This window comes from Talpa occidentalis, unplaced genomic scaffold, assembly GCF_014898055.3.
Source record: "Talpa occidentalis isolate TD23 unplaced genomic scaffold, MPIMG_talOcc4v2.1 talOcc4.12, whole genome shotgun sequence".
Classification (NCBI taxonomy): domain Eukaryota; kingdom Metazoa; phylum Chordata; class Mammalia; order Eulipotyphla; family Talpidae; genus Talpa; species Talpa occidentalis.
In genome coordinates, this window is record NW_023601212.1 from 12766904 (window position 1) to 12789878 (window position 22975).

At 46.6% G+C, this 22975-nt stretch overlaps 2 protein-coding genes across 4 annotated transcripts in view; one reads left to right on the plus strand and one right to left on the minus strand.

The window, feature by feature from the left end:
• The window catches only part of SIK2 (salt inducible kinase 2), a 100564-nt gene extending 78179 nt beyond the window's left edge, over positions 1–22385 (plus strand). Inside the window, exons 7-15 of one of the 2 annotated variants that reach the window (XM_037504718.2) lie at positions 1166–1386; positions 2940–3092; positions 6200–6364; positions 12403–12631; positions 13086–13370; positions 13516–13679; positions 14406–14516; positions 15165–15256; positions 15984–22385. In XM_037504718.2, the coding sequence (XP_037360615.1) occupies positions 1166–1386; positions 2940–3092; positions 6200–6364; positions 12403–12631; positions 13086–13370; positions 13516–13679; positions 14406–14516; positions 15165–15256; positions 15984–16608 (2045 nt within the window). In that variant the 3' untranslated portion in view covers positions 16609–22385. The other variant, XM_054693087.1, reaches the window with a different exon arrangement.
• The window catches only part of PPP2R1B (protein phosphatase 2 scaffold subunit Abeta), a 40027-nt gene continuing 36143 nt past the window's right edge, over positions 19092–22975 (minus strand). Inside the window, exons 16-17 of one of the 2 annotated variants that reach the window (XM_037505241.2) lie at positions 20321–20401; positions 19092–19327 (exon numbers count right to left, since the gene is read on the minus strand). In XM_037505241.2, coding sequence (XP_037361138.1) covers positions 19235–19327; positions 20321–20401 — 174 coding nt within the window. In that variant the 3' untranslated portion in view covers positions 19092–19234. Of the gene's footprint in view, positions 19328–20320; positions 20422–22975 lie in introns of those variants that run through there. The other variant, XM_037505242.2, reaches the window with a different exon arrangement.

The window sequence follows — 22975 nt, forward strand, 5'->3', positions numbered from 1 at the left end:
AGAAAAGTTCCAGCCTTCCTACGGGTAACTGAAAACAGAACGTTTCTCACATTAAGAACAGCAAGACCTCCTCCCGTTTACTCTTGGTCTATATATGCCCCAGGTTTATTTTAAACTTAGAGAGAAGCACTTTGTAGATACAGATTCACAACCATTTTACTGTAAGTATGAAGTGGATTTTCCCATATCCTTTGGCAGGAAATTGCAAAATTAAAATTTTTAATTAAATTAAAAACCGACTGGCAAAGCTGTTGACTTAAGATGAAATATCATAATCTCTACCAGCCTTGTATTGGATTGTTACATTGAATGCAACACACTTAAGTTTACACATTAGCTTGGTTTTTGGTTATCATTAACTCTTTTATGCCTCGTAACAGTAAAACATGCTCTAGTAGTTAAGAGCATGGAGTTTCGAGCCAAACTGCCTGGCTGTATTCCTCAGTCCACACTTGCTGGCTGTCTTCCTTTGGCAAGTTCTGTCTCCTTTCTGTGCTTCAATTTTCTCAGTCTATAAAATGGAACTAACAATAGTTCCTAATGGGACTGTGGTGAGGATTAATTAAATTAAGCTGTATGAAGCGCTGAGCCAGTGGGGCATGGTTAGCACATGTGGGGGGTTAAAGAGCTCGTGCCCAAGGCTGCAGCAGTGCAGTCGTCTCAGTGTCATCAGGGTAAATAATGTCCACATACATGTTTCTCAGCCACACTCCTGTGGGGAAAAGTCACAACCCACTGGAGAGCTCTTGCCTCACACTCAGCCTTAGTGTTTCAGCTTCAGAAGTGACTAAAGATCAATTTATTGTTTGCTTTTTCTGGGAATGAGGCTTGTTTTTCCTGTAGTGGGAATCTATGTCTGTGTCTAGATGCTTTCAGTTGAGTAATTTCATAGAAAGGTTCATTTAGCACAGAATTGGATAGACTTCTACCTTCTGTTTTTCTCAAGTATTCGTTCTCTGTAATGGTTAATTTTATGTGTCAACATTCACCATGTGAACTTGACAAATATAAGTAGACTTTATGTTTTCATTTCCTCATTTGACCTTGGCTTTCCAGCAGACACTGTGGAGGAGGTTAACACTGTGCACAGAGTCCCATGAGTCAAGGAAATAGACCGACATGCAAGGTGATTTGTGTGACTTTTGTGACATTGTGTTTTGCACAGATTGTGAGCACCTTATTCGAAGAATGTTGGTTCTAGACCCATCTAAACGGCTAACCATAGCTCAAATCAAGGAACATAAGTGGATGCTCGTAGAAGTTCCCGTACAGAGACCTGTTCTCTATCCACAAGGACAAGAAAATGAGCCATCCATCGGGGAGTTTAATGAACAGGTTCTGAGACTGATGCACAGCCTTGGAATAGATCAACAGAAAACCATAGAGGTAGGTTGGCCAGAGGTTTGATTAAAGGTGTTTTAGGATTCTGTTGTACTTGGTTACTTGAAATTTCATGCTCGCACCAGTCACCACCCCACCCCCCGCCCCCGGTCTTGGAGCATGGGCATCCCCAGCCCCTAAGCACACTGTTCCCTTTCCCTGAAGATTACATATCACACTCATTATGGTTGCTTTGATTCAATGTATAATGTCCTCCCTTTGCCCAACCTGCTTAAAAATTCAAGAAGAAGGGCCTATGTAAGACTGAGAAAAGCAGAGATGAGAGCTTAACAAAAACAAGGTAAAAAGTTTCTTCCAAGATGAAGCATAAAGTTTTGTGTGAGTCATAAACTAGTTTGATGGAACATATATGTGCAGACATAGGACAAGGCTAAGGCTGAGCAGGAAACTAGCACAGAGGCGTCAGGTTTAGGAAAGCCAGGGGGATTTAGCTTGTGAACTGGAGAAACTGAGAAGGCAAAAACAGGTGGATTCCTGATTTGGAAGTATTATGGGCCATAGAGCTGAGAAGGTCACGATCCTGGGAAATTCCTCTTGGCTTTTTTTCCCTGCCCTTTAATAGTCAGCAAGTGCACAGCATATACATATTTCTAATACCTCCACACAGTAAAAACAAACAGTGCCTTTAAGGAGGAAGCATAATAAGAGAGAATAAAAATGCCCCTTTGTTTACTGTGAAAACCAAACTTGAAACTTGTGCTGCCTCTTCCTTCATCGTAGCCATAAGTGAAACCAAAATGGCCTTCCTGCTTTGCTCCTTACGGGCTCGGGGATGTGCGTCTGTCCTCGTCAATGAGGTAGACCCCGCACAGCAGCTGCACATGCAGAACCCCTGGCCTGTGCCTTTTGCCATGGGCACTCCCTGATGGTGCACTTGCAGATGTCAGGTGGTACGAGAAGCCGGAGGAGCAGTTACTTCTCTGTTCCATGAGTATCCTGGGAACGCTGGCCAATAAGAATTTGAAAAATTGGGAAGCAACTTTATTTTCAAAGATTCAAGAGGGTGGGACTACAAAAACAAGAGGAAAAAATTACCTAAGCATGGAGACACAGTGTCTCTCCATCTAGCATCCAAATACCATTCTCCAGCCCAAAATAATCACCAGAAAGTTCCCCAGTGACTAATCATTCATTCAGAGTTTTCAATGGTTTGGACTTGTGTTGAAGCTATGGAATCAGAGCCTCTGGGCTGAGGTTGCTAAGTGACCTGACACCATAGTTACAGCCCTGAGATGGGACCGTATGACCCCATTTGGGGAACGTCTATATGAGACAGTGGCATTTGCTCTGGATGCAGAAAAAATGAATGAATCCTGTTCAGGTGAAAGGTCAAGTCATTTAAAGCTATCACAGTTGATGTGAATATTGCTGGAGACTTGCAGTGTCTGTTTCCATTCTCGGTTCACTCTGAGCATGTACTTCCTTTGTTTTCTGTTTTTCAGAATATGATTTCTTTCCTTTTTTCTCTTTTAGAAAGGTGTAGATGTTTGCATTGGTTTTTATAGTTCCCTGCCTTCAGCACTTGTTCTCTCTTTCAGTCTTTGGAGAACAAGAGCTATAACCACTTTGCTGCCATTTATTTCTTGTTGGTGGAGCGCCTGAAATCACATAGGAGCAGCTTTCCTGTGGAGCAGAGACTTGACGCCCGCCAGCGCCGGCCGAGCACCGTGGCTGAACAAACAGTTGCCAAGGTAACGCCCCATTAGCCAATAGTCTCATCCATGCATGTGCCTTTTCACATGTTTGACACATTTTTCATCTTGTGGTACAAAGGGTTAGGATTTTATCCTCTACTCTCTGTTTTTCTGTAAAGTTCTGCCTCTGTCATTTAGTGGATTCTCAAATGTCTTAGACCCTTCCTGTTTTAAGCATTAACTTTATTTCAAAGCGTTTTTTTTGAAGAGATTTTTCATTATTTTATTCTCTCGTGTGAATTCTCATGAGAATCAGTGTAGCTCTCCTGTACATTGAATTTCATTTAACAAGTTGTTATTGCAGATTTACCGTGTGCAGTTTTCTTTTATTCAGCACCCTAGGGGGTAGGAGATAGAAAACACAGTTATTGCCCTCAAAGACATGACAGTACAGAAGAAAAATAAGACAACATCATAAATAATTGTTAATCATAATAAAGATAAATGCTATCGAAGAACTAAGGGCAACAAAGATATGTCTGGATGGGAAAATCTTGGTGGGGGAGAAGGCATTTAGAGAGAGCCTCACAAGTGTGGGACTTGATGAGGGAGAGGCAGGAGTCACAGGCATTATTTGTAGGCAGAAGCAGCAGCTTGAGTATTGGTGCTCAAGTGGGCATGTGGGGGCCTGTTAAAAGTAATGCACTTGAATTGAAGTCTGGGGAAATGAGAAAGTTGGAGTGGTAAGTTGAAGGCATGCGGTGAAGGTCTGCGAACGCCAAGGTAGAGAGTCTACTTCCAATTCAGGAAATAATAAGGAACTACTGCAGGCTGAAGCAGAAAAGGGACTTAATATCCATGCTTTAAGCTAATTAATCTGTAAGGTTGGGAGTGATAGATTGATAGGGAAGAGAAGAAATTTGGGGAGAGCAGTTAAGAGATGATTACAGTTGTTGAGACGAGAGGTACTGAAGGCTTGAACTAAAATGTTGGAAGGGGCAGGAAGTATTAGGACCATGTCAGAGGTGGACTGTTGGCACTTAGTGATTCAGAGGCAGCTCTTAACAATATTCCTAATGATTTCCTTTCTTAAGGTAGAAGCAGTCTAGTTTATTTGGAACATTCTTCTTACCCTCATTAGGTTTTCAATCAAATGATAAAGCTGAGCTTTGATGTCTGTTTCTCAAATTTACTACATTACAAGTTTCAATTTTACATTATGGTGCTCAAAAAATGTATTTTAAATGACTCTGCTTGAAAGGGAAAGAAAGTTGTTTGGCCTCTAAAGTGACCTAAGATATAAATCTCTGAGGAATGATGATATAAGAAATGGTATTTCTTTATCATGCTCAGAAGAGCTTGCGGTGTATTTTTTTGTTGTTGTTTGTTTACCATCCAAGTTGTTGCTCTTTTATTCTTTATCACATACTATATATCTAAGGATGTTGATATTGAATTATACCCAGTATAATCTAAATGTATTCAGATTATATTGTGTGTGTGTGTATGTGTGTGTGTGTATGAGATGTATGTTTGTAATATATTGCCCCATCCTTGAAAACCATCAACCTGAAACATTTTTAACCGGACTGTTGGAGGGTATATGAGAACAAAATTCTGTATTCATCTTGCAGTCAAATTCCTATATTAAGTGCCTATGATTATTTAAAAACTTTAGAAAGAAGAGAAAAGGAAGAATTAACATTACTGAGCTGAGGAACTTTACCTTTCACAATCTGAACTTCACTGTAAAATAGGTATTTTACCCCTTTACACAGAAATAAGATCCAGAGAGAGGGTAGGTAACCTGATGAAGGTCCCACAATTAGTAAGTGATGGAGGCCTCCCTGGTGGCACGAGGGGTTAAGCACAGCACTATGAGGCTAGCCGCAGCTTCTGCAGCATGAGTTCAATCCCTGACCAGCCAGGGAGCTACCCACATGGCACAGCAGAACCCTCCTGTCTCGCCCACTACTCCCCTCAGCAGTGTTTTCAGTCTTCCTGTTCTGTTCCCCACTCTGTCTCTGATGAATCCTCTCACCCTCCCACACCTCTGGCCTATACCCCAGTTCTTATATGCATAGATAAATAAATCTTAAAAAAATATATAGACATGTAAAAAAAAAAAAAATTAGTAAGTGATGGAGCCAGGAAAGAAGCTCAGATCATGAGAGAGAAGCTAGAATCATACCACCTTGTTTCTTCTCATTTGTTGGAACTTAAAACTCACCATTCTGTACGTCTGAGTGGCTCTAGCATAAAAAACACAGGCCATCCCTCTGCCTTTCAGAACCCGCGTGATGATTTGTTCCTGCAGATGTTTGCAATGTCTATTCTGTTAATAAATTATTCTGCTATTCTGAGGAGATGGGGAGGAAACGATTACCCAAGTTTCACCTTTAAAATCATTTCTCATCAATGATCAGAAAGGAATTTTTAATTCCTTTTAAATGATTTTTTTTCAAGAGAGTTTGTTATCCTGTTTATTTATAGTTTTTTAACAAAGGAGGTATGAAGAATGGACTTAAGGCCCGAGGGAACTGGCTAGAGGAGGTGGACATGAGGCACATCACAAGCTTAGCAATAGGCCTCTCACCACTGCTCACACAGGCTGTGGTCAGGCTGCATGTCTCCCTGCAAGGACATTCCTGTCACCACCTTCCTCCTCTTCACACATACCCTTGTCATATATACCCTCATCCACCAGGGAGGTAGATCACTTTTATTTCCACATTCTGTGTTGTGAGGAAGTTGTGAGGATGTACATCTTTCCCTGGTTTAGTTTTGAGCTTCTGGAAACAGGGGCTGTTCTATGCTTTATGTTTTCCCAGGGTAATATAATGAAGAAAATACACAATAAACATTTATTGAACTGAAATCCTTACAGAGGCTACCTTTTCTGTCATCCTTATGAAATTTATGCACCTTCCCATGGAACAGGAATGAAATTCTGCAAAACCTGCCTCAGGATCAGGTTGATGAGACTGCCTCAGTCCAATAGCTGTTCTCTATATATGTTTCGTCAGTTCTTTTCTAGAGTTTCTGACCAATGGCTATCCTTTCATTGCACCAGGAATAATTCTTTCATTCCAAGAATTTTGTTTACTTTGCAAATATAAATTATTATTAATCTTGTCAAACTCTCTGTCCTTGCCGTGCTCCAGGCACAAACCGTGGGGCTCCCCGTGACCATGCATTCCCCAAACATGCGAGTGATGCGATCCACCCTCCTCCCACAAGCATCCAACGTGGAGGCCTTTTCGTTTTCAGCGGCCAGCTGCCAGGCAGAAGCAGCATTCATGGAGGAAGAGTGTGTGGACACTCCAAAGGTACGGGCGGGCTTGAGACACCCCGAGCTTGCAGTGTTGCTGGAGACTTCAGTTCGTGCTTTGGCTTTGTTGAACTTTGTCATTTCTTCACGTCCTCAGGAGTGTTAGCTTGTAAAGAAGAACCTACAAAAAGTGTCCAGGTCCCAACATAACCTTGTCAGTGTCTTGTCATTGCAACTGTGATTGTCCTTTCTCTTTCCTCTCCAAGTTTCTAGATCCCTGCACGACTTTTGGAATATTTTTTGGAAACAAATTGTACTTCCAACAACAAAAGTATGACTGCTGTGCTGAATTGTTCGTATTGTTTCTCTTCTGTGTGCGCTGCAGCTAAAAATGATGGACCATCTTTTTTGGTCATTTAAATGTCTTTTTTGGTCTGGTTTGGACGTGCTTGAAGGAGAAAAGGTTATTCTGGGGAAGTGTGAGAAGTTGGCTTGCAGCGTATGGAAGATGACAGCCTCTCCCATTTAATGGATATCCACCTGACTTCTTTTTTGTGTTTTAGACACTTAGCATCACATGATATGCAAAGCGTCATCTTAATGACAGAGTGTATCAGAGAACATAGGTCTTGGGAGTCTGTTCAAAGCAGTCTCTGTTTTTTGCTACCTCAAGAACTTGGGCAAGGTGACTAGCTTCTCTGAACCTCAGTGTTGTGTAAAATGAGACCTTTGTAAGGATTAATGTGTGTGAGGTTCTGGAAAGATTGTAGATAATTAATATCAGTTTCCTGTCTATTTTAACTTGTTTAGGTAATAACAGAGATAAATTAGGTATGAATTCTGCTCTAAGTTTATAGTCTAGCAGAAGAGATGGTACCTAGTAACTACAGACAATGTACCAGGGGCTGAAGACATCAGCAAAATAGCTTAAAGACCTATAAATCACATGCTCCCAGGCTGGAAGATGGCAGTTGCTTTTAATCCATTCAAGCAGGAAAGTGAGAGCTGGGAATTGGGAGGTAGGCAGAGTGAGGTGGCAGGAAACCAGGCCAAAACATTATTGAAATAGGGACAGCTGAGCCCCAGCGAGCTTCAGGAAGACTTGGGTCCAGTCTAAGTTGGAGCAGCAGCTCAGTGTGTCTGTGGAACAGGGGCAGGAGGAAGAAATGTACAAAAGAAACACAAATGGGTTAGCTTTGAATGGCAAGCCGAGGAATTTAGAATTTTTCTTGACACTAGGACTCCCAACCTTGGAATGTCTTTCAGTATCATCCAGAGATTTTTCCTAATGTTCTGCTCTGAGGTTGGAAGAAATAATGGAATACCTCTGATCCAGGAAGCACTACCATCTACCTCGTGAGTCAGAAACTAGCCTGGAAGAGCGCATAGCTGCATGGGCTAGGACAGAGGCAAGAAGTTGAAGGTACAGCATGCGTCTGTCAGGGCCTGAGCTAGGAGAGTTCCCGTGATCAAATAAGATGGTGCAGGCAGAATGGGTAGCGTATTAGCATCCTGAGTGAAGTTCACAGTGATGACAGTATTTTGAAACAGATGACTGGAGGGAGAATGACACTATCAGAACCAGGGAGGTAAAAGTAGAGCCCATCAAAAGTTAAATTATGAGTTTAGCTAGACCATGGTTGAGGCCGCTGGATGCCAGGCTGCCCCTAGCAGGTGTTGAGTTGCTGGCCATGAGGGGTTAGTGTCCATGCCCCTGAGGACAGGTCACCTCCTGTGGGTGGTCTGTTTTCTCTGCTACCAGCATGTTCAGCAACCATATAAACTGCTACTACATCCTCACCCAGAAATCTAGACACAAATTGGGACAACATAATTCATTTACTTTTAAGATCTAATTCCCTTCAAAAAATTAAAATGCAGTCTGCTAAAAACTTGTCTGTGAGGGCATCAGGCCCAAAACACAGATTGGGCACTGTCTGCTGTATTATATAGGGCAAGCTATTTTTAAAGCTTGTGATTGTTACCGTAACTAGGAAACAGACAGGAAATGAATGATTTTGTGAAAGATACAGACAGTAGCTAGATGGTGTATTTGCATTTGTAGGAGGAGCAGTGCCACGCTGGACCCGGCCACCCACACTGGCAGTGCCACCCCGGCATCCAGCCAGGCCCTAGATACCGCCAGTCTTATTTGTGGACTATTTCAGTTATGTCAGCAAAAACGCCTATCCCTCTTCTGTCCCTAGTGCCTCTTTCTGTGGGGACCCATAAATAAATGCACACACACAAAACTAGCCGCAAAATAAACAACAAAGTTCCTTTGTTGCTCATGTAGCGTCATATGCATTTACATAACACCCACTTGTCTCTAGAAGACGTGTCATGGCTGCATGTGCGGCTTATTCATTTCTACTCAGTGGCAGGTAGCATGCGCCCCAGAGATGTCACCTCTCCTTTCCTCCCAGAAGCTCTCCGCTGCTTACACCTCAGTAAAATCTGTCAGGGAGTCTGCATGCAAAGTTTGCTTTGGGGTCCCTTCAAAAAATAGGGTGACCTCTTTGAGACAGTCACCCTATTTGAGCAGAAACCGACACCCCAAGGGGTGTCGACCATTTGGGGCCAGTGACTGAGCTTGCAGATCAGTCTTTCTCTTTTGAGGGTTTCCTTTTCCTTGGGAATAATGAATTTTTTATACACACACAGAAACACACACACACAGTTCAGTCACTTTGAACATTTTGTGAGCGGTAATAAAAAAGATTTTCCAAGCTACCACCTTCATTGCTGGATAGCAGAAGGGAACTGTGAGGCTAAACTGAAAATGGGAGCGTGGTAGAGGTGTCCCGTGTCCGCTTACATTTTATTAACTTCTTACTGTAAGAGAGGGTCTGGAAAGGTAGTAAGAGAGGGTCTGGAAAGGATGTACATGTGGCAAACTCTTTAGTAGAGTTTAGAAAAGGAAATACTACACTCCTGAAATTGAATTTTTAATTTGTAATTGGGAAAAATAAAACCAATCAATGCATGGAAAATCCAGAGAGGGATAGATAATACATTAATTTGTCCATCATGACATTACTTTGACATGTTTTCTTGGATTAAATAATACAGGTGGGTGACATGTGCTAGTGAGTGATGGTGCTGAGGTTGGAGCTGAGGTTGAAGAGATGGAGCACCTCTTCAAATATATAGCAAACTTGTGGACACTTAGGGTACAAATTAAACAAAATACATTTTCTCAAGGTTCTGGAGGCTTAAAAGTCCAAGATCAAAGTTCTGAGCAGTTAGGCTTCTGGGGAGGACTCTCTCCCTGCCTGGTAGAGGGCCAGCCTCTCCCTGTGTCCTCCGTGGTCTTTCCTCTGTGCCCTCCTTGAGAGAGAGCTTCCTGGTATATCTTTTTATCAGGACACTAGTCCAATGGGATCAGGACCCCACCCTATGGCATCATTTAACTGCACTTCCATATGGCCCCATCTGTAAATACAGCCACCCTTGGGATTAGGGTTTCTATGTATGAATTTGGGGGTGGCTCTGTATAGCAATCTGCCAGCTTCCCGTGCTAGAATCTGTATCTGTGGTAGATTTGGGGGTATTTACCTGTTAGAGCCTTGCACATTCGTGGTCTCTTATTAGAAATGATTGAGCTTTAAGGAAAGACAAAAACAATGTGTTTCGCTGTTGCTGCTTTTAAGTCCTGTAATTTACATTTAGCCTAGATTATTTCCTAGAGCAAAAGATCTTAATTCTAGCAACCTAGATAAGATCTAAGATCAGCCCAGTATTTTGCTCACAAAATCCTAGTGCTGAGGGCCTCCCTGGTGGCGCAGCGGTTGAGCACTGGGTTGCGAAGCTGCCCGCGGCCTCTGCGGCGCCGGTTCGATCCCCGGCTGCTCCCCGGCCACCTGAGGAGGGTCCCACATGGCGCGCAGACCTCTCCTGCCGCCCGCTGCTCCCCTCAGCAGTGTCCTTCGGTCCTTCTGCCTACTCTGCTCCCCGCTCTGGCTCTGGTGAATTCTCTCACCCTCCCGTGCTTCTGACTGTACCCAGTGCTTGTATAAACAAAACAAACAAACAAATAAATGAATAAATAAATAAAATATGCCTCTATTAAAAAAAAATTTTAAAAAAAAAATCCTAGTGCTGAATTTAGACCCTTGTTATATCAAGTCCCAGGGTAGTAAGTTGGCAAGGGTGGCATGGTTAGCACCTGTTTCAGGAAATGGACTTATTGCTGAAGGCTGTTCACACCTATTAACGATGAGCAGCCCACACAGCGCTTTCTGATTTAATCATCCGAACATCATCTTAAAAGCCAGATCATTGTTTTCTGCCTGTTCTAGGATGAAACTGAAATCAGCAAACATTTTTTAAATAATTTAAAAGACATAATTTAAAGGACATAATTCCTCTTGTACTCTAGATAAGGGAGTACATTTATGAGCAGACAATTTGAGAAAAAATGTAAATTTGAGGCTACTAAGATTTTTTTAAGTATTCAGGAAAAGGTGACTCTTTTCTGTTAAGGAAAAAAAAACGAGAACCTGCTGGAAGCTGTATTGCAAGAAATCTGATGAGATTTCTCCATAGGCCATAGGTATAAAGATGCTTAGCAGATAATTACTTAACAACAGTCTTTTCTCTGTTGCTTTCTTTATTCATTTCTAAATCATCCTTGGCTAACCTAAAGACATGTTATCAGTTTTAGTTAAGGACACTGAAGGTATGAATACACTGAGAAAGGACCTTGTGGAGCCTGGAGTGCAGACTGAAGAGTTGTTTCCTGGTGCCTTGGGGAAAGCCTTGGTGCCTTCGGGCCTTGCCTGGGAAGACAGCATTTGCTGCTCTTCCTTTAAAGTGACCACTCTTCACTGTAAACCTCCCGAAGGCATGAGCCACCTGATCCAAGCAATGCCACAGCTCTCTCCACCCGCAACAGTTTTGGGGAATAACTGTCCCCTCCCCCAGGCAAACAAAGGTCTGAGTCACCCAAGTCTCCCTCTCCAAATAAAGGGCCTGCTGTGCCTTCTGCTTGGTTGCCATAAGAGGAAAGTTTCCTGTGTCTGGCACAGGGCTGACCCACGTCACCTCTCACATACATGAGCTGCTCCTGCTTCCAAAGGAAACAATAGCTCTACCCAGCGTCCTCCAGGTGAAAGTACTGAGCGTCTCCTGACTGGCTGTTCCTGAGCAGCTAATTCATAGGAGAAAACGGGTTGATTTCCACGGGGGAATAGTTAAGGTAATGAGGTAAATAATTGCCTCCTCATTGGGGCTTTTACCTGTCAGACAAACTCGCAGCCACAACTCCCCTTTGTCTGCTGTTTCTGCCTGCCACTCGGTGGTTTGCTTGGCAACTGCCAAGAAGGGCCGGGTCCTGGCCCTGGAGCTGCTCTGTACTCATCCTGCAGCAGGGACCACGGAGAGTGTGTGTTGCTGGAGGAGAGAGAGATTTCAGTGCGCTGGTGCTCATTAACCTCTGCTGGAATTTGGGGCCTGTGAGTCATTTGTTATTCTATAATGGAAGCCTTTGGCTGTTTGCCATTTGATTTTTTTTTTTCCAAATCCTTTTTGTGGTATCAGCCTGTCTTTAAAGAATTCTTTTTTCCATTCCTCAGGCACATAGAACCAATTAAAGACTGAATCAAATGGGCAGGTACTTCAATTATCACCATAAAAGTATGTCTAGAACCTTCCAGTATGTTTTGTGATAGAAAATCAGAAGAATGCTCTTGCCTATTCTTTTTTTCTTAGCTACAAGCCATGGTTTGTTGTTGTTTTTTTAAAATCTCCCAGCCCTTTATGTTTCCCTTATTTAAAAAATAGTAGTGGCTGATAGGCCTGAACCTACTCTACCCTGTTCATCTAGAAACCACTTAAATAATGGTTTATTGTAATAATGATGACTCAGAGAAACCTGGGAGGCAGTGCCAGGTGGGGTCATAATAGGCTTCTGTCTCAAGTGCTGCCGTTGACTCGCCTTAACTTCTAATCTACAAATTATCTTTAGCAAATACACATTTTTAATATTTTACTTAATTTCTAACTTGCCACACTGTTATCTTTTTTTCCTTTGTGGAATTGCCTACCATCTCACCACAGCATGCCCTGATCGTTTCCATATCACTTGGAATTTAGGTCAACGGCTGTCTGCTGGACCCAGTGCCTCCTGTCCTGGCAAGGAAAGGGTGCCAGTCACTGCCCAGCAACATGATGGAGACCTCCATCGATGAAGGCTTGGAGACAGAAGGAGAGGCTGAGGAAGACCCCAGTCAGGCCTTTGACGCCTTCCAGTCCACACGCAGTGGGCAGCGCCGGCACACGCTGTCAGAAGTGACCAACCAGCTGGTCGTGCTGCCCGGTTCAGGTATGACATCGGGAAAGCGCCAGGTTAAGTCTTCCTGGCATCGGCTCACACTCCCATCTCCAAGACGTGGTGATGACGCCAAGCAGTGCCTGCAACAGTCTGTCTTGTTCCTTTAGGGACCACATTGGGCAGAATGTAGGACTAGTCCTGCTGCACAGCGGCAAAGATTAAACTGCAGTGACTCTAAATTGGCTCCCCTAACTCCCAGGATTCACCTGAGTGCCGTGTGACTCCCCAGGGCCTCTGGCTTTTAGGAGTAGCAGAGATCCATGGGTACAGGTTCTAGAGCATTTTTCCCAGTAAAATTCCTAGTTGATTAAGTTGACATGTGAAAAGGCTCTGAAAGGATGTGTGGTTGGAGATGAAGGACACTGTAGCTGTGAAGACTCAATATGGAATGTTCAAAGAAGATGCGTTTTGCTGTTGGTCTAATCTGCTTTGTTTTCTCTTAAAGGGAAAGTTTTCTCCATGAGTGACAACCCCTCACTTGACAGTGTTGACTCTGAGTATGATATGGGGTCTGTTCAAAGGGACCTGAACTTTCTGGAGGACAACCCTTCCCTCAAGGACATCATGCTGGCCAATCAGCCCTCACCCCGCATGACATCTCCCTTCATAAGCCTGAGACCTGCCAACCCAGCCATGCAGGCTCTGAGCGCCCAGAAGCGGGAGGCCCACAACAGGTCACCTGTGAGCTTCCGAGAAGGCCGCCGCGCGTCAGATACCTCCCTCACCCAAGGTGACTCCCTGCTCTCTCTTGTGGCTTTTAAGCCTCATGTCCTGCAGGATGTGAAAGGGTTGGTGGCCATGTTGGTTTCACACCTGTGGTCACTGAAGGGTCTTCTGCTTTATTTAAATTCTTTGCTTTTTCAATTCTCTTTCAGGCATTGTAGCATTTAGACAACATCTTCAGAATCTGGCAAGAACCAAAGGAATCCTAGAGCTGAACAAAGTGCAGCTGTTGTATGAACAAATAGGACCAGAGGCCGACCCTAACATGGCGTCAGCTGCTCCTCAGCTCCAGGACCTCGCCAGCAGTTGCCCTCAGGTGTGTGCTCTGGGCCCTTCTCACAAAGGCTTCATGAATATGAGATGTAAATGTGTCCTTAAGATGACTCATTTCACTAGGAGGTGTTACCTGTGGTCCTGGAGCAAACAGGTTCTTGTGGAAAGCCCATGTTCTGAGAGCTTTCCTAGTCGGCACTTCCTGCCGCAGGCGGTTACCCTGTCCATGATGGCCCCAGGTGACCAGCACCTCTTGAAGGCCTAGACATGCTCAAGGTGTGTTTGGGCCCTGGGGCAGATTTTATGTGAATTACCTCATAATATCTCTTGAACCCTCTCTCCCAGTGCACACACATAAAAATGAAGACGATAGACTAGAACTCAAATGAGAAGCTTGTCACCACTACCTTTATGCGCTGTCACGTCATTAAATATTTTAAGTGGAATATTTATGCTAAAAAATACCAAAAAAAAATATTGCTGGTTACCTGATGTATTTTATTTTGAGCCTATTTTCAGTGCCTAGGGGTATCGAGGCCTCCTAATGACAAGAGTCTTTGCTCCCATACCAATTGTTTCCCACTGATAATGCATGTGTGAACTTTCCGCTTAACTCTCAGCCTGCTACTTATGTAAAGAGCTGTGAGTGTATTGTGTCTTCCAGAGTTGGAGTTCCTCTTGGATTTTTGCCAAGGTGCTTAAACTAAGAATTGAAACTTTTTCCCCACATGGAGAACTGAAAATGTTTTCACCCCCTCTCTGTCCTTAGGAGGAAGTCTCTCAGCAGCAGAAAAGCGTCTCTGCTCTCCCGAGCAGCGTGCACCCGCAGCTCTCCCAGCGGCAGAGCCTGGAAGCCCAGTACCTGCAGCACAGACTCCAGGTGGGATCCCCGCCCTGTCCAGCAGCTGCCTCAGCACTGCAGAAACCTGTTCTGCTTACTCTCTTGGAAGGGTAGATTCCTTATAGGCAGGGAGGTTTGACTCTGCACTTGTAGTTTCCAGAGACATGTTCAAACTTAGTCTACTGCGCTGTACTGGCAGTGGCCAAGGATTTGTCCTCAGCCCTCAGGAAAGGACACCACCACTGAGGCTGAGTGGTAGGAAAGGGAAACCTGGCTGCTTCTAGTGTTCTGCCTCTTAATAATGTGTGCAATGGAAATCTCAAGTCTGCAGAATTTTCATATCTGCTCTCTGCATTGGGGCCTGAAAATCTTTAAAAAGACAGAACATGGATCCCATAAAGAGTGAGTCATTGGTTCATTCAGCAGGTACTGCGGCCCTTACTCTCCTCATCTGACTCCGCTTGTCTTGTTGTGTTTCATCTCCATAACCTCACATGCCCGTAGGACTTTCAGGGGAGGAGAACTGAAGTAGGCCAGAGCTGAGACGGCCCAGGCCTGCTGACCGGGAGGACACACTTGACTTGATCCTCCAGGCCGAGTACAACCTGGGGACGGCGCCTTCGATGACAGTACATAGTTAGTTACCTCAGGGTCACGCTTGTGCTGTTTGTTTGCTCTTCCTTGCAGAAGCCCAGCCTCCTGTCAAAAGCCCCGAACACCTGTCAGCTTTATTGTAAAGAACCACCACGGAGCCTTGAACAGCAGCTGCAGGAGCACAGGTGAGAGACAGTCTTTGGCCAAGGAAGTCATTTTCCCTTGTGAAGACGTAAGAATGCCGGGTGTGTTGTCCTTTCCGGGTGTTTGCCTCTCCAAGGAAACTAGGTTTGATGTATGAGCCAGTCTTCAAGACAGCGTCGATTTGGATATTCCAATGTCTGTGGACCATGGGCCTGTCAGGGAAAAGCAGCCCTAAAATGTGCTCTGTTTTCCTTTTCTTCTAGCGTTTCCCCTGGGGGTTATGAAGAGACCTAAGCTTTCAGAGTCTGGGACCTAATGCAGTTTAAGTGGGGTGTGCTGCAGAGAGGCCTCATCCTCCCCTGCAGTCATTGGTGTCCCCCGGCCTCACTGGCAGAAGCAGCTTGGCCAAGGTGGAATTACCCTAATCCATCCACCGACAGACACCCTCGAGGCCAAGGTGTTACCCCCCTTCGAACCCTCTAGCTGGCAAATCAGCCTCTCGCCTCATGGGCAGGAAAACCGAGTCTTAGAGAAAAATGAATCTGTGTTCACTTGAACACTGAGGGATCAGTCAGAATTGGGGAGCAAAAAAAAAAAAAGATTGGGTTTAAGAAAGCAGACACGATGGGTTCCTACCCCACTTTTTTTTCCTGCCACGGGGAAAAGAGAAGTAGGAGGACCGAAGCTCATGACTGATGCTGGATTTCCATTAAAATCGCCATCAGTCAAGAAGATTTAAAATTCTTTCTTTTGGTGTTGCCAATTTAGACTCCAACAGAAGCGACTCTTCCTCCAGAAGCAGTCTCAGCTGCAGGCATACTTTAATCAGATGCAGATAGCAGAGAGCTCGTACCCACAGCCGAGCCAGCAGCTGCCCCCCCAGGAGACGCCCCCGACAGCACAGCAGCCACCGCCGTTTGGCCTGACCCCGTCCCTCGGCCCCGTCCTGGAGCCCGCTTCGGAGCAGATGCAGTTCAGCCCTTTCCTCCGCCAGTACCAGGAGATGCAGCTGCAGCCCCTGCCCTCCTCGCCGGGCGCCCGGGCCCCTCCGCCACTGCCCGCCCACCTGCAGCAGCCCCCGCCGCCGCCACCACCCCCGCCACCGCCACAGCCCTCGGGCGCGGCCCCCGCGCCCCTGCAGTTCCCCTACCAGACTTGTGAGCTGCCCGGTGCTGCCCCTCCCGAGCCAGACTATTCCACTCCCTGTCAGTACCCCATGGAGGGGGCCCAGCAGAGCGGCATGGCGGCGCCCGACTGTCCCCGGAGCTCAGGACTGCAGGAGGCCCCCTCCGGCTACGACCCCCTCGCCCTGTCCGAGTTCCCTGGACTCTTCGATTGTGAGATGCTGGAGGCTGTGGACCCGCAACACAGCGGCTACGTCCTGGTGAATTAACCTCCACCCGGACGGTGAGGCAGGTCAGGTGAAGGAAGAGTGTGTTTCTATTTTTATTCCACCCTTTTCCATTTGAAGCTTGTTTTCCTCCTGCCCTCGCACTCACGGGGGAAAAGGCAAGTCGCCCAGCTGGAATCAGAGGGCCCCCCCACAGTCGTCCATGGCAAGTGCTGGCATGTAGTTTTAGGCTGAAGGTCACGCACTTAGGTCAAATGGATCATGCTCTTGTGGGAGGCACCGACAAATGTGTTTATCAGAAGATTTCCGGACTGGGTTTTACGAGAACTGCACCAACCCATGCTGAGGGGAACCTTGGTGAGAGAGGAAACTTCGCGTGCCATTCTGTATGGGCAAAAAAAAGGCAATACATCTTCCACCGAAACCAAGCAACGACGCGTTACTTGAAGGCCAATCAAGAATCCCATAATGAAATTCGATGCACAGGAGATAAAGGAAAGTTGTACTTAGTCATTAAATCTAAAGTTCTAAGCTGCCGGTGCAGGCTGTCCCCAAGACCACTGGAAAGCAGTGGCGTGTGAGCTGCGTTTCGGGGGCCACTAACGACAGCTGGTACTGACCCCCGAGACTGGCAGCGTACGACACGTCTCTCTGGGCGGCGCCCTGGGCCACGGTGTCCGTGCACTTGGGGCTCCGGAGATGTCGCGCGTAGAATCAACCGACAGGACACGCACCGACCACAGTGGAGACTGGGGAGAGACGGTCGCGAGCAGCAGCCCCGAGCCAGGGAAGACAGGCTCTTTCTTCCTGCAGCCTTCTGTGGAGACTTCTGGTTTGGGACAGTCGGTCTCTGGAGGACCTAGTGTCTCCTTTTAAATGTAATAACTACTTTGACTTTACACTCTATGTTGCTAGTAGTTTCTTCAGCTTTGTATATTTGGACAGTTTCCTATAGGGCTTAGAAATTTTAAGGGCAAGAAAAATGAACTTTTCTCTCCCATGTGAAGTGGTAGTGCTGTGCCTTCCCCCCGATCATGCTTTAATTCTTTCTTCTCTGTAGACACCAAGTTGCCCATGTATGTCAATGCTAGATCCAAAGTCACTTCGGAGTTTGTTTTCCACCGTGTGGGAGTCGCATTCTTAATTTCCTTGAAGTTTTGACTTGCAGTGAAATGTTCAAGTATTACAGCAATATGCAAAAGCCACAGATGTGTTAACCATTGAAGCAGCTCATCTGCCAAACAGGTGATATTGCGAGGGTAAATGTAACCCTTACAACTCATTCATCAAAGTAAGTAAAATACAGACGTTACAGCTAGTTAACTGTACACCTAGAAGTCATGAGTCATCTGTCGTTTGAACAGGAACATCCAAGTGTTACAAATTCAGTATTATTGACAAAGGAGATCACTCTGTCCTTCGAATGGCTTTTCCAAACAGCAGATGAATGTGTTAAGCACAAAGCATCTTCCTTAAAGCACAAAGAAGAGCACTACTACACTGATGCTGCATCTAGAAACACCTTTAAGTTGCCTTTCCTCTTTGTAGTAAGTGTCCAGGCAGGCGAGGAAAAGCATGGCAGGCCCGAGGAGCTCTGTCCTGGCCCGCCCAGCCTCTAGCTGGCAGCCTGAGCAGTCCCTGCTGCTGGCGCCGGTGGCCGTGGGCGCTAGAAAGGGTGGGGTGGAGACTCTCAGCTTCTGTGATGTAACAACACACAGCGACAATTCGGGATGAATGAGTGATGTTCCTTCTGTGGGTTGCTTGTTCCTCCTCGTGCTTAAGATTGATCATTTCATGAAATAACATTATTAGGTCCTTTCGTTAAGATTTCTAATGTGTTTTAAGTCTTTGCAAAATGAGCCAGTTCAAAACAGGGCGGGATTTGTTTAGACCGAGGAGGATGTTCTCCCAGATTTACTAGAGAAGAGCTATAAATTCATGAAATTAAGATGCCTTCCAGGTTGAAATGCTGACCACTCGTCTCAGCGTGTCGAGAAGGGCAGTCACAGACAGGCACAGATGCCCGCCTCCCTCCCCTGACAAGACCACGAGCCCCCTGAGTCCAGGAAGCTAGGAGCTACGGCAGGATTTAGGACAACAGCGGAGGGACACGGAGAGGCTGCTGAAGGGATACAGGTCCCCAAGCGGGAAGGGGGACACTCCGGGTCCGTCGGAACCAGTAGATGAGCCCCGGGGGCACAGGCCCAGTGGACAGCATGGCCGCGCGGCTGGACCTGTGTCGTAAGCTTTGGTTTGCATTTCCTTTTTATTTCAAGCAGATGTCAGGTTCCATAACCATCTGTATTAACTGACGCGCCAGCTAGTGAGAGGAGACTGGCTCTGTCGGTCAGCCAGGGGCGTCCTCCACCTCTGTCTCATTGCTCTGCCCCGACCCGGTGAGTTTTCCCTTCCCAGATACTAACGTAACACTAAGAAGGCCTGGCGCCACTGTGTGAGAGGCTACTTTGAAATAACGACTTTCTTTCCAGTCTGTTTCACATTAGCAGTGTGTACACTACTGTATAATAATCATTAGCTTTATTATCTTGTAAACCAGGCTCCTCTGAAGAGACTTTGGTGAGATGACCATGAGGTAAAAATTTCATTCGACAAAAAGTGCAATATGTGTGGTACTTTATTTTCTATGTTCTTTTTTTAATCCGGGGTATTAGTCTCTGCTTTGGGAAAAATGCACTAGTTCTGCAATTTCCAGTTGGGCAAGTGTGTCTTTAGTATTTACATGAAACTGATATGCTGGTCCCTGTAAGGCAAACAGAGCACATTAACCGCTGACAGAGAGGGTGGTGGCACATTTCAAGTCCTGGTGAGCTACACAGACCATCCCTAGTCACCACCTCAGCCCCTCCCAGGCCTGCACTGCCCGCTGGTTACCTTGGGAACGGAGAAGGGGGCAGAAGATTCTCTGCACCAACCACCCTCCCCTGTCCATCTAATGGGAAACATCTGGGGCCCACCGAGCAGGCCTCACATGGGAGTATAGGACTCTCTTAGTTCTGAAGTGAACAAAAGCCCTTCCTTTCTGTATTCTCCTTCCCAGGACACAAAGCAGTGTGGCCTTTTCTTCCTGAGAAATAAAGAACTCCCACGTGGGTAAGCAGTCTGTTAGATGGGACTGGCAGGAGCCTGGATCAGGACCCACGTCCACCCCAGCCTTCGAGTCCCCCAAGTAGAGGGAGAGGGCCCCCTGAGGGAGTATTGCCACCAGCCAACTACAGGCCTAAAGAAAAGGGACTTGTGGCACTAGCCTCCTCCAGTCTGCCCCATGCTCTCACCATAACCCAAAGAGGTGTGGAGGAGGGGATGCTTAGAGAAAAGAAGCTTCTGTTAGGTTTGGGAGACATGTGTCCTCTCAGCTTGAGAGTGACTGGGTGGCCACCCAGCAGCTTCCTCTCAGTGCAGGTCAAGAGGTCAAAGCTGGAGGGACCGGAACAGCCTCTGGTGAGGCCAGGCTTGTCACGTGGACGTGAAAAGCGAGTGGCTCCTTTCTCAGGGTCCCCCCATCTCTAGTCAAGCCCCAGGTTCTTAAATGCTAGGTTCTGCCTGGGTCTCAGCCCCCCCCACCCCCCCTTCCCCGAATACATTAATCACCTACCCCTGCCATCACACTTAAGCTCCCTAGGGGCGTAAAGGGAACAACTACTCCAGGTAACTCCTCACTCCCCTCCTTAGAGACTTTAGTGTCCTTATCAACATTGGTCCCAGTGAACAGTGGCGGTCCCGTGCGGGGGCTGACCTTGGCTGCATCCGTACCCCTAAACTGGGCTGCCTCTACTGCCTCCTCGGAAGCCACCCGAGCTGCTCGGTTTCTTTGTGCCTAGACATCAAAGGTAAAAACTGGAGAACAGGTAGTAAGTTGGAGTCATTGCACAGGCAGGGAGCTTTGTCACTTTGTTGGTTCTGGAAATTTTTACAGAACTTATCTTCAGAGTGATGTGTGGAGGACGAGAGCAGAATCATCTGCCTCTGTTTCTAAACTGGATGAAAAAGCATTTTAGACCACGGATGGCCCCCGACAGGTCAGTGGTGTGATCTTCTCTCACCAGCGGCCCCGGGAAGTGGCTGATGACACAGCTCTGCCTGACCCTCAGCCATGGCCCCTGGAAGGCGCGGGGAGAAGGAAGGCTGACCCTTCAAGGCCCTTTTGGCCCCAGGGTCTGTGGTCTCACAGTGCCCCTCATGTGCTGCCTTGTGTTCCCCAATTAAGACAGGCTGGCTGCTCCTGAAACCCTCCTCCGCCCCTGCCGGGCCACCATCTCATGTCACAGCTGAGCTGCGGTGACTTCAACCACCGAGCAGAACCAGCAGGAGCTGATGTGTAGACTGAGGGGCAGGCACTGCCCCCAGACCCAGCCCCTCCATTCCGATGGCTCCTGCCCATTCAGCTTTCCTGTCCAAAAGGGAGCCATCATCCGTGTGTACGCTCATTTACCAGCCCCTTCACAAGTAATCCCTTGACCCTCATAACGATTCTCTGGGCAGATACTGTCCTCACTTTCCATGGTGGGGGCAGGCGAGGCTCTGGTTTGTCATCCGAGGGCACAGGACTCAGGAGTGGAGGAACCAGGACAAACACTTGGGTTTTCTGCCTCTTGCTGCGTGCCCTTTCACCTCTTTTCTTGAGCAGCCAGCCGTACAACCAGCCCCCGTCCCGGTCAAGTGCTGGGGGAGCGTGGCATTGGCCTGCGGCCTTATTCTCACTGGACAGCTGCCTGGCTGCAGGGAGGGTGCCCTCCGGGTGCCCTCCAGTGTCCAGATGGCCCTGCAGGAAAGGGGCTGAGGGAGACATGGGCCCCATGGAGTGGCCATCCTTCCCATGTGCTGTTAGCTAGAGACGTTGAGGTCCACATCATAGATGCTAGCTTCTCCCCTTTACGTAATGTGGTGGTTCCCTACAGAAGTGTGTGATAAAGGACGCACCCTTCCTTGATTGCCCAGGGGGCTCATTCCAGGGGCCAACGGGCTCCACACCTGGAAAGGAGGCTGCTCCGAGAAGAATTCAGCCGGGAGCGGCTGGGGGAGGCCTTGCTTTACAGCTGAGGCCCAACAACAAGTACAAGTGCTAATCAGACACTTTCACAGTGAACAAACATACTGCGGTTGAATACTTTGTCTTTTCAGAAGCAAAGCGGGTGGGTAAGGAGGAGCTTTAAAAATAGAAGTACAGAACACATCCTGGAAAAATATGACCCCAGATTGGAATAACATTACATTAGCAAATACAGATAACCGAGGCTTGCCGCTGGCTGTGATGCCTATCTATCTGCAAGATTCGCTCAATCAAGGAAATTCAAGTGGTGAAAGCTTCCCCCTACTGCTGGTGACAGAAACCTGCCTCCACAGAATCTCTGAAGGGAAAAGAAGCAGAGAGAAAAGCTTGCTTCTCTTTTGGGACTGCAATTTAAGAAATAAAATGATACAGAGATGTTTGCACTTTGTAGAAAGGGCAAGATTATTTGCTTTTTTCTAGAGGGAGGAGGGTGATCTTTGCTGGATGTTTGGTCTGTGAAAGAGTTACTTTTGATAAAGTTAATCTAACTGTAGTTATTTTCTGTGTGCTTTTTTTTTTAATTACTAAGAAAAATTGATGAATTCAATAGCTTTGGTATTTTGAGAACAAATCATAATAGCTCCAATGTGGAAAAAATTCAAAATGTAACCTGTCACTCAATGTTAGAAAATTGCCTAAAATGCAGTTTAATAAATGATCTTTGTATCAAACAGTAATTTAAACGGGGTAATTTTTTCAAGGAAAATGTACTGTTTTTATGTTTCCAACCCTCTTGAATTCAAATAAAAACTTGTTTTCTAAGTGCCTGGCTGATATGAGTGTCAGGAGAACGAGCTAGAGCCTTTTACCTCATTAGGCCGTGAGTGAAGTTTTTAAAGTGTGGAAGGTGGCTGTGTTCCCCGAGCCCTGCTGCTCATTTCAGGCTGCAGAAAAGGACAGTAGATAATGTTCTCATTGACGTCAGCAGGGTAAATAATACCTTGCTCTGAAATCGCCTGAGCACACGTTAGTCCCTGCAGAACGCTGACGGAAGCACTGCTAACCGCAGCCTCCACGCGGACAGGGACTGCCGGACGGACAGGGACGGCGCCTTGCTTCAAAGAGGTGGTGGGGCAAGGCCTCTCGGCAGGCGCAGGAGGGGAGGACAAGTGGGCTCAGGACCAGGGGGGGAACGGGTAGGAACAGAGGCTGCGAGCACGGCTACTTATTCCTTTGTGGGGAAGAAAACAGATTTAGTTATGGGAAGAGCTGGGGTACAGGCCAGAGGTACTGGGGGGTGAGAGGATTCACCAGAGACACCGTAGGGAACAGAACAGGCAGACTGAAAAACACTGCTGAGGGGAGCAGCGGGGAGACAGGAGAGGTCTGCTGCGCCATTTG